At 45.9% G+C, this 12,050-nt stretch overlaps 1 protein-coding gene across 5 annotated transcripts in view; it reads right to left on the bottom strand.

The window, feature by feature from the left end:
* ADD2 (adducin 2) overlaps positions 1-12,050 on the bottom strand; it is a 197,050-nt gene that overhangs the window by 79,783 nt on the left and 105,217 nt on the right. For 4 of the 5 annotated variants that reach the window (XM_075346143.1, XM_075346145.1, XM_075346148.1 and 1 more), the window contains exon 11: positions 372-491. The exons of the other annotated variant lie outside the window; for it this stretch is intronic. In XM_075346143.1, coding sequence (XP_075202258.1) covers positions 372-491 — 120 coding nt within the window. The remainder of the gene's footprint in view (positions 1-371; positions 492-12,050) is intronic. 5 annotated transcript variants of the gene reach the window in all.

The raw sequence follows: 12,050 nt of genomic DNA, 5'->3' as shown, positions 1-12,050 counted from the left end.
GGAAACGTTGAGCTCAGCTGTTTCCCGCAGTCCTATAGACAATGAATGGAGCGGAGGTTGAACATGTGCACATATAGGGATCTGTGGAGCCATGTTTGCAGATACCAGAGATCTGATCTTGGGATCAGTGGGGTGCTATTGGTCAGGTCCTGGTGATCAGTAAGGATAGGGGACAAGTTAGTATTTTGTGTAAACCCTCTAAGTGTCCATGTTGATCTATGTAATTACTGCAGAAGTGTCATGCAAAAAGCCTGGTCTGTAGAAGAAAAAGGCCAGTAACATTGTTGGAGCACATGTAGATTATGTAGTGGCCCTTTTATAAGAGCTCCACTTGAAAAAGTATTGATTGTATATAAAGAATCCCAACCCACCTTGTTCCTGGTCTCTAAAACCTCACGAGGATCAGTGAAGAGCGGCACAAACTGGTTGGGGTTCTCTATACGGATGGGCATCCCACTGCTGGGCTTTACCACTTCATCTGCTTTCAGCCACTAAAAAAAATGGATGACAGAAATATGAGACTGGTATGGCCAAATTATTAAGGATGTAGTATTAATTGGTACGACCTATATATCAGGCTTTTTATAATGTTCTTATCCTCTTAGGAGAGGAAGAGGTCAGGAACTCTGGTCAAACTAGTTCTCCTACTTTGCACTGATGAGGGGCAATTATCCTGGAACACGTATCTGCATATGACGTTTTTGGTATGGCTTCTTATCCTAAGCCACGTGGTAGAGCCCTTTAAATGGAATCTGTCACCAGATTTTTGCCATCTGAGAGCGGCATATCGTAGGGGCAGAGATCCTGATTCCAGCGGTGTGTCACATACTGGGCTGCTTACTGTATATTTGATATAATTAGTTTTATGAGCAGGAGATTATGACTAGTAAACCTGCTGCTAAGCTGTCCTCTCTATTCATGAGCACTGTATAACATCAATCCAGCAAATAAAGCAGTGATATTATCAAAATTACAGCAAGCATCTCAGTAAGTGATACATCACTGGAATCAGGGTCTCTTTTAGTACATCATGCTGCTCGCAAATGGGTTAGGAAAATCCTGGTAACAGATGAGCTAACCAGCTGGTAAAGCTTCAGCAATTAGAACAATAACCAAAGAGCCTTGTTTTGTTGCACTTTTTAACTTTTTTTCTATGCAGCCTTTGTTTTGTTTTTTTTGCTTCAGGTCATTCCATTTGGAGCAAAATTTTAAGCTGACGCGCCTCAACAATTGTCTTTTTTCACACGCATAAAAAACGTGTGTAAAAAAAAAGCATGATGTGCACTGAACGCATGATTTCTCATTGAATTGAAAAGGAAGTTTATATTCAAAATGTATTTTTATAGTTGTTTTTTGAAGAAGAATCAGTTCCAAAATCGACGTAACAAAAATTGGATGAAGGTACCTTAAGGCTGTGTGCGCACGGTGCATTTTTTTTTATGCAGATTTAGTGCAGATTTTGGCACAGATCTGCATATCTATCTTTATGCCAGCAAAGTCAATGAAAATTCTGAAGTGTTGTGCACACGATGCTTTTTTTTTTTCTTTGCAGATTTGATGCAGAAAATAATCTGCAGCATGTCAATTCTTGGTGCGTTTTTTCTAGCATTTTCTTTTAGCCCTTTTAACCATTGACTTCATTAAAGAGGTTGTTCACCCCTTTTCATTAAAGGGAACCTGTCACCACTTTTTCGGCCTATAAGCTACGACCACCACCACCGGGCTCTTATATACAACATTCTAACATGCCGTATATAAGAGCCCAGGCCGCTGTGACAACATAAAAAACACTTTACAATACTTACGTAACGGTCGCGCAGTTGGCCATATGGGCGTCTCCACTCTACGGTGTCGGCGCCGCCTCTTTCTGAAGCCTGTGTGCATCACGCGTCTACGTCATACACACTCGCCGGTCCTGCGCAGGCACTACAATACTTTGATCTGCCCTGCTAGGGCAGATCAAAGTGTGCCTGCTCAGGACCTGAATGTCGGCGAGTGTGTATGATGTAGGACGCGTCATGCACCGCGGCTAGAGAAGGAGAACAAAGATGGCCAAAAGAGGCGGCGCCGACACCAGACAACGGAGACGCCCATATGGCCAACTGCACCGACTGTTAGATGAGTATTATAAAGTGTTTTTTATGTTCTACACAGCGGCCTGGGCTCCTATATACAGCATGTTAGAATGCTGTATATAAGAGCTTACTGGTGGTGGCCTCAGCTTATAGGCCAAAAAAGTGGTGACAGGTTCCCTTTAATGGTCACATTGATATTATATTGAGAAACAAGGTTTCTCTCAAATACTTGGTGTTGCCAATAGTGCCCCTTCACATGACCTCCGGGCTCTGTGACCTTAGGGATCCGGTGATGTCATGTCAACTGAGACGATCTGCAGTCTTCCTGAGTGACTATGTTGTGGGCGGTGTTTCACCACTTGTCACAGCCCAATTTCACAGCCCAGCATCTCCCTGCTCTCTCCTTCACTGCAGAGCGCCACAAGCAGGAGCAATGCTGGGCTGTGATGAGGGGTGAAAGTCCGCCCAAAGTCAATCACACAGGAAGACTGGGGCCGGCCGCGGTGATGTCAGGTGAGCAGGAAGTTGATGTGACATCACTGGACATTCGAGGTCACAGAGCTCGGCGGTCACATGATGGGGATGAGCAGACCGCAGTAGCGCCACTCACAGGCACTATTGCTAACACAAGGTAGTTGAAAGAAACCTTGATTCTGAACATAATATCGATGTGGCCAATAATGAAAAGGGGTGAACCACCTCTTTAAGAAAAAACATGGTACAAAAACGCACGAAAAATGCATGTGTTTTTCTACCAAAAGGTGCAGAAAATTTCTGCACCAAATCTGCAACGTGCGCACATAGGCACCAAGGCTGCATGATCAGAGAACAATAGCGCTAAATGCTGAAACTGTGCAGACAGGTAAATCAGCATAGGAGCTGTAAACCCAAAAAGAAGAAGCTTTTTCATCACAATATTTCCAACATTGCTTCATTTGTTTGACATCACAACAATAAAACAAATTGGTTACAAAGATGGACACAGCCATTTAGCCGTGGTGTAAAGTCCATGGCATCTGTAGGGATCATTAGTCACAGACCGCTCAATCACACGAGAGTAAAGTTCGCCATAGATCAGGGACATGTAGGTGGGATCTGCAGACAATCCGATATGCAGGGATGACGAAAACATTAGCTTGGCTACAGCTTCCACTAAAATATGCCATATCTCAACCAAAGACGGGGTTGAGAATTACCAGATGTCTCACAGAGTCGTTTGCATTGGGCAGGGGCACATGGCAGCGATGCCCCCTGCCCCCCAGCTCTTCACATTGGCTATAAAACCATTAGCTTTAATTATTAGGGATGATCGAATATCACAAATATTCGGCAATATTCGGCTTCGCAATTATCCAACGAATAGTTCGCCGCTATGCGAATATTCGATGTGCAATCTAAAGCGGGCTTTACACGCTACGACATCGCTAATGCGGAGTCGTTGGGGTCACGGAATTCGTGACGCACATCCGGCCGCATTAGCGATGCCGTTGCGTGTGACATCGATTAGCGATTTTGCATCGTTGCAAAACAGTGAAAAATCGCTAATCGGCGACACGGGGGTCCATTCCCAATTATCGTTACTTCAGCAATAACGAGGTTGTTCCTCGTTCCTGCGGCATCACACATCGCTGCGTGTGACGCCGCAGGAGCGAGGAACGTCTCCCTACCTGCCTCCCGGCCGCTATGCGGAAGGAAGGAGGTGGGCGGGATGTTACGTCCCGCTCATCTCCGCCCCTCCGCTGCGATTGGGCGGCGGTTCAGTGACGTCGCTGTGACGCCGCACGGACCGCCCCCTTAGAAAGGAGGCGGTTCGCCGGTCACAGCGACGTCGCCGGACAGGTAAGTATGTGTGACGGCTCTGGGCGATGTTGTGCGCCACGGGCAGCGATATGCCCGTGTCGCGCAACAGATGGGGGCGGGTACGCACACTAGCGATATCGGGACCGATATCGCAGTGTGTAAAGTAGCCTTAAGTCTATGAGAAGCCCGAATAGTTGCTATTCGGCAACTATTGGGGTTTCCCATAGACTTACATTGCGCATCGAATATTCGCAAATCATCGAATAGCGGCAACTTATTCGGTGAATATGGGCGTTGCCGAATATTTGCGGTATTCGATCATCCCTAATAATTATCAGAGAACATACAGTCAGGTATCATCAAGTGGATGGGGAAAAAACAGCAGCACTTAAAGGGGTTTTCCAGCTAACAAAGTTAATTTTAAAGTTCATTTTAATTAAAAGATCTTGGAATAATTATAATTTCCACAATTGGATGTGTTTACAAAAAACGTTCCTGTGCTGAGATAATGTTATATATGTGTCCCTGCTATGTACTGTGTAATGGCCGTGTCTGATCATACAGAGACATGGACTGATCGTACCACAGATCCTGTGCAGGGGAGGACACAAAAAGAGAGTATACAGACATTATAGCACAGGATCACAGATGATTCTTTATGTGAGGTAAAACATTTCCCTGCCTGTTTTTTACCTCACAAAAAGAATCAGCTTTCATTTCATGTTGTAAAGTCTGTATAGTCTATTACATCCTCCCCAGCGGTGAGACACGGCCATTACACAGTACACAGCAGGGACACATATATAAGATTATCTCAGCACAGGAACATTTTTTGTAAACACATCCAATTGTGGAAATTAATATTATTCCAATATTTAATTATTGAAATCCACTTTGTTTATGGGACCACCCCTTTAATGCCAACGGCACGCTACTGTGTTTCAAAAATGAAATTCCTCTATCTTACCAGTGGGAATTTTCAATTGAATGATTTGGACGATACTTAGGATTGACCATGATCTGTTCTAAATCTGCACTGTGTCCTGTAGATATCAGAGGTAAAATCATGGCCTATGAGCCATGGTCTACAGGTGGTCTCAGAGTTGACGTAGAGAGGGCTCTAGATAACGGTCTCAGTCATGGATGACAAGTTACTACTAAGGTGAGACAGAAGATGGAGGTCTTGTCTAAGCTTACACTGTCGGTAGTGGGTTATCAAATCTTATCAAAATGATATAGGAACCCCAGTTGTTATATATGTTACACCTCCTCTGCTGGGGATACCATAGACATAATTTAACAAAAATAACACTATTTTTAGAGAGTGTATAAGGAATCCACTCTGCATCAATTTAGAAACACTACAGAGGCAAAAGGATGATGGCCGTCTGGTGGTGCCGAACGCCTCCTTGAATTTTCTGGTGGCAAAGCTGCAGTGTTTCTATGGCCAGTAGGACCTAGGGCTGAACATTTCTTATTACAACACCTTGGTAGATCCAGTCTCTGGAAGCCCACAAATATAAAATCATACTGTATCACACGCCACCTTCACCCTGATCCTTAAGATTTAGTGTAAGGTGAGGGAGCTGAAAGGACCCACCCTGTATACTCCCCTGGAAAACCCCATAGACCAGTGTTTCTCAACTCTAGTTCTCAAGACCCACCAACAGATCATGTTTTCAGGTTTTCCTCAATGACAGGGAATAATTCCATCACCTGTGCAACATTAAGGAAATCCTGAAAACCTGATTGAGGAAAACCTTAAAACATGATCTGTTGGTGGGTCTTGAGGACTTGAGAAACACTGCCATAGACCCTCAACCTGTTTCACTTAGAGGGCTTTGATCATAAGATGTCAAAAGGTACAGTTAGGTCCAGAAATATTTGGACAGTGACACAAGTTTTGTTATTTTAGCTGTTTACAAAAACATGTTCAGAAATACAATTATATATATAATATGGGCTGAAAGTGCACACTCCCAGCTGCAATGTGAGAGTTTTCACATCCAAATCGGAGAAAGGGTTTAGGAATCATAGCTCTGTAATGCATAGCCTCCTCTTTTTCAAGGGACCAAAAGTAATTGGACAAGGGACTCTAAGGGCTGCAATTAACTCTGAAGGCGTCTCCCTCGTTAACCTGTAATCAATGAAGTAGTTAAAAGGTCTGGGGTTGATTACAGGTGTGTGGTTTTGCATTTGGAAGCTGTTGCTGTGACCAGACAACATGCGGTCTAAGGAACTCTCAATTGAGGTGAAGCAGAACATCCTGAGGCTGAAAAAAAAGAAAAAATCCATCAGAGAGATAGCAGACATGCTTGGAGTAGCAAAATCAACAGTCGGGTACATTCTGAGAAAAAAGGAATTGACTGGTGAGCATGGGAACTCAAAAAGGCCTGGGCGTCCACGGATGACAACAGTGGTGGATGATCACCGCATACTTTCTTTGGTGAAGAAGAACCCGTTCACAACATCAACTGAAGTCCAGAACACTCTCAGTGAAGTAGGTGTATCTGTCTCTAAGTCAACAGTAAAGAGAAGACTCCATGAAAGTAAATACAAAGGGTTCACATCTAGATGCAAACCATTCATCAATTCCAAAAATAGACAGGCCAGAGTTAAATTTGCTGAAAAACACCTCATGAAGCCAGCTCAGTTCTGGAAAAGTATTCTATGGACAGATGAGACAAAGATCAACCTGTACCAGAATGATGGGAAGAAAAAAGTTTGGAGAAGAAAGGGAACGGCACATGATCCAAGGCACACCACATCCTCTGTAAAACATGGTGGAAGCAACGTGATGGCATGGGCATGCATGGTTTTCAATGGCACTGGGTCACTTGTGTTTATTGATGACATAACAGCAGATAAGAGTAGCCGGATGAATTCTGAAGTGTACCGGGATATACTTTCAGCCCAGATTCAGCCAAATGTCGCAAAGTTGATCGGACGGTGCTTCATAGTACAGATGGACAATGACCCCAAGCATACAGCCAAAGCTACCCAGGAGTTCATGAGTGCAAAAAAGTGGAACATTCTGCAATGGCCAAGTCAATCACCAGATCTTAACCCAATTGAGCATGCATTTCACTTGCTCAAATCCAGACTTAAGACGGAAAGACCCACAAACAAGCAAGACCTGAAGGCTGCGGCTGTAAAGGCCTGGCAAAGCATTAAGAAGGAGGAAACCCAGCGTTTGGTGATGTCCATGGGTTCCAGACTTAAGGCAGTGATTGCCTCCAAAGGATTCGCAACAAAATATTGAAAGTAAAAATATTTTGTTTGGGTTTGGTTTATTTGTCCAATTACTTTTGACCTCCTAAAATGTGGAGTGTTTGTAAAGAAATGTGTACAATTCCTACAATTTCTATCAGATATTTTTGTTCAAACCTTCAAATTAAACGTTACAATCTGCACTTGAATTCTGTTGTAGAGGTTTCATTTCAAATCCAATGTGGTGGCATGCAGAGCCCAACTCGCGAAAATTGTGTCACTGTCCAAATATTTCTGGACCTAACTGTACAATGAGTGCGGCGCATATTCTGACCGGTCATGTACTTATATCCTTTTCTCAGACACAAGAAGAATTTAAATTGCCTAACATGGACCTTTATAAGATCTTGAAGCCGCAAGATGGTCATAAGACGTTGGAGGACACACGTGGACGGCCACTGAATAGAATAATACACTGCATTGCCAGTTTGGGTAAATCAGCAGGAAATATTTCAATGCAGAACCAGTCACTGTTAGAATTAGTACTGCCAGTAAGGAGTAAAGAAATTTGGGAATATAGGGCCCAGAAGGGCAGTGAGGAAAATGTTAGAGAAGTTTACCCAATTTTCATTAAAGAGAACCAACCACCAAGATGTTGCTCTATGAGGTAAAGGCAGTGCCATACAGGCAGTAAGATGCTGAATCCAGGCATACATGTTGTAGAAAGATCGGATTATTGGTTGCAGAAATATCTTTAACCAAAATTGCAGAATTGCACTGTACTTTGATTGACGGGTGCAATGGGTGCAGATCTTTGTGTGTCGGGTCCTCGCTGTAAAGTCCTCCTCCAGCTTCCGCTATGATGTGCCCCCTTTTCTTTATTAGAATCTCGCGCCACGCCTCCATTGCTGGCGTTGGTGGCGTGTGCGCATTGATACAGTAATTCTGTTTTCATTAAATTGGCACCGGAGTCCACGCATGCGCAAACCACAATCTCTGATGCCATTTTATTGAAGACAATGTGGTGAAAACTGCGCATGCGCAGATGTAAAAAAAAAAAATCTGCACATGCGACGATACCTCTGATAGTCTTCACTGTAGAGTCTTCAAGGCCCGCACCCGTTGCACCTATCAATCAAAATGCAGGGTATTTCCGCAACTCTGATTAAAGATATTTTTGCCACCAAGTATCAGATCTTTCTATAGTAGATATGCCTGGATTCAGCATCTTATTGCCTGCATGGCACTGCCTTTACCTCATATTGCAAAATCCTGATGGTTGGTCCTCTTTAAGCGAGACACATACTGTAGGTTGTCCCAACTGTATCTAGTACATTGTACTTATAAAACAACTCAATTTCTTTATGATATAGAGCGAGGAACGATTCCTGTGTCCTAGATGTAATCCACAATCTGCAGACCCGCTCCACATGATGTCGGCCTTTCCGGGCCTAGAAAGGTTTTGAAAGGGAGTAACAGATATAATCAGCAATGGTTCTTCTAAAAATGCTCTACACAGCGAGGAAGTTGTTATCATAGCAATGAATAGATGAGAAGGGTCGGACGGTGCGGGAAGCTAGTGAGAAGGTAAAGTTTAGGAAAAGGAGGGTATTTGTAATTGCAAAATTTGGGAAATGGTGGGTGCTGTGAATAGATCATTTCCTGGAAACCATTCATGAACTAGGTTTCGACCGGGACTGCTGTAGCTGGTAGGCAGTGGTAAGACGTGAAATCATGAAGTATGGGGGGTTCCTGCTCATAGAGGGGAGGACGGCACAAAACGTATAAGCTCACCTATGCAGCCTACAGGATATCACTAGTACTATAGGGGGAGGAGGGGGATGGAGCAGCCTTGTGGTGGAATTATTACATATCTTCTTTGTGCTTACTAATATATGTACAGTAATTCATAGTAAATTGCACTTTATATATATATATATATATATATATATATATATACTCTCAAAAAAAATAAAGGGAACACTTAAACAAGGATTTTGTATTTTGGTGTTCATATATATATATATATCTTATTTGATGGTGCATAATAAGCCTTTTGCTACGATTGAAGGGTATTTTCTGTGTGAGGGAGGAGGTAGATGTGTTGTTGGAGTTCGTAATGTTTGTTCTTTTTTTTTTTTTTATAAAAGTGTACAATCCTTTAATAAAAAAAAAGAATGATACAAAAAATGGCTATATCTGAAGACAAGTATCTCACTTTACTGTAAGGACTACATGGGTTTCATCTGCTCTTTCTCCCTTCCTCCATGAGCGGCCCATATGTCCTGGCAGAGATAGGCTATGTACACACACAATGCATCTTTGCTAACCACTAAAGGTCCAGTCACACTAAGCAACTTACCAGCGATCCCAACAACGATAGGGATCGCTGGTAAGTTGCTAGGAGGTTGCTGGTGAGATGTCACACTGCGACGCTCCAGCGATCCCACCAGCAACCTGACCTGGCAGGGATCGCTGGAGCGTCGCTACACAAGTTGCTGGTGAGCTCACCAGCAACCAGTGACCAGCCCCCAGCGCCGCGTGGAAGATGCTGCGCTTGGTAACTAAGGTAAATATCGGGTAACCAACCCGATATTTACCTTGGTTACCAGCGCACGGAGCTACACGTGCAGAGAGCAGGGAGCAGCGCACACTGAGCGCTGGCTCCCTGCTCTCCTAGTTACAGCACACATCGGGTTAATTACCCGATGTGTGCTGCAGCTAAATGTGCACAGAGCAGGGAGCAGCGCACAATGCTTAGCGCTGGCTCCTTGCTCTCCTAGTTACAGCACACATCGGGTTAATTACCCGATGTGTGCTGCAGCTACATGTGTGCACAGAGCAGGAGCCGGCACTGACAGTGAGAGCGGCGGAGGCTGGTAACAAAGGTAAATATCGGGTAACCAAGGACAGGGCTTCTTGGTTACCCGATGTTTACCGTGGTTACCAGCCTCCGCAGAAGCCGGCTCCTGCTGCCTGCACATTTAGTTGTTGCTGTCTCGCTGTCACACACAGCGATCTGTGCTTCACAGCGGGAGAGCAACAACTAAAAAATGGCCCAGGCCATTCAGCAACAACCAACGACCTCACAGCAGGGGCCAGGTTGTTGCTGGATGTCACACACAGCAACATCGCTAGCAACATCGCTGCTACGTCACAAAAGTTGTTCGTTAGCAGCGATGTTGCTAGCGATGTTGCTTAGTGTGACGGGGCCTTAAGAAGCAGAGTTTTTGAGCCCAAAAAAATGCACGCCCGTTTTTGACGCGTTTTACTACATTTTGGCCAATGCGTTTTTAAAGTCAAATCTATTGACTCAAAAATGCTGCAAAAACGCAAAAAGAATTGACATATGTGGGACCCAGGGGGCAGGGGGTTCAGATCTGGTCTCGTACCTGTTACTTATCACCAGGCCGGTGCGGAGGTCTGGGATGTTGCGGTGGCCTGCCCGGTTTCGTGCCCCGAGGTGTCCTCAATAAAAGGGGATAGGAGGTGATGATGGGGGTTGTTGTCGTGAAGCAACCTGCGGTACACGGCCAGGGATTAGCCACCGCTGCTGTTGCTGTCCTCCAAGGCAGTTGGTAGTAGCAGCAAAGACGGTCTCACTCGCCACAGGTGGAGCGGGCCCCTGGGAGGATGATGAGGGGAGTACTACTGGGCCGTTGGCGCCGAGGTGTGGGGCACCGGCAATAACAGGCGAAGACAGTCTCTGTGGTTCCAGGTTGTTTTACTCACTGTTATGCCGCGCGCCCAGGTAGTACCAGTCACCTGCTGTGATGGGCCTCGTCGAACCCGGACCCCTTTGGAGGTCAGTCCGGTGTGGTGGTCGGTGGACCCTTACTCCTAGCGCCGTGTAAGATCGATCCCCGTGGCTTAAAGCTACTTGAGGACCCCAGTCCGTGTTGAGTGAAACCCCCGTCCCATTTGCAGGTGCCGCGATTCTGCAATGGGGCCTGACTCTGAACAAGGCCCCGGATCCTATGCACTGTGTTGGCCAGGGAAACGTGCAATCTCCCTGTCCTGGCAGATTCTGGAAAACCACCTTGAAGAATGATCTTCCCTATAGTCCTGCACCCTGTGTGGCACCGGTCCTGAGGGAGCAATGAAGCTCTCCCATAGGCGACCATATAAACTCCTGTGTTCCACCAGAGCCACCGGTGAGACCATATGCTCCTTTCCTCTCCTGCTTGACAACTCTCTAACTGTTGTGTTGCGCCTAACTCACCCTGGTGGCTGCTCCTCCCCCGAGTCCCTGTCACTAGTGGGTCGCTGCCCCCCATGTTTGGTGACTGCCTTAACACCCGATCCTAGCCCGGTCCCCAGTTGGGAGGGCAACCTGGTTGTGTGTTTGTCTTGTGTAAGTGGTGAAACCAGTATCAACCTCCTCTGGATCCGGGTTGAGCACTGCACCTTAAGTGAGGTGCAGTTGTGACGCCCTGGACTATCCAGGTCGTCCCAGGTAGTCACACACACAACATCACACCCCTTCCAGTTAGGTAACACCAGTCAAACATAGAAAACCTTATCACCACCCTCCAGGTTTGATGTCCACACCAGGGGGGGTGGAGCCAGGCGGTTGGCTCCACCCACCGAGGAGTTCACAGGCCTGGAGGCGGGAACCTAAGTAGTCAAGTTCAAGTGAGTAGAGAGAGGAGTTCTAACAGTGAAGGAGGGAGGTTGTGTCGAGAAGCAGATCTGTGCTCAGGCCTGCCACAGACTACTCCGGTGGCTGGGTTGGAGCCCAGTCACCATTGGCAAGGAGGCAGATGGTAGTGGCCGCCTGCAGGAGACCGGGAATACGACCGGTGGAACCGTAAGGGACCGGGGCAGGGTAATGGCCCGCCGGAACCGAACCGGGGAGCCAACTGGATACCGGAGCACCAGGCAGGGTACTCAGACCCCGAACTAGGCTATAAGCCACCACCATAGTCTAATCAACTGATTGCGGTCTCGACCTCAGGGGTTCAT

Source organism: Anomaloglossus baeobatrachus, chromosome 4, assembly GCF_048569485.1.
Source record: "Anomaloglossus baeobatrachus isolate aAnoBae1 chromosome 4, aAnoBae1.hap1, whole genome shotgun sequence".
NCBI lineage: Eukaryota > Metazoa > Chordata > Amphibia > Anura > Aromobatidae > Anomaloglossus > Anomaloglossus baeobatrachus.
This window is presented reverse-complemented; position numbering and strand designations above follow the sequence as displayed.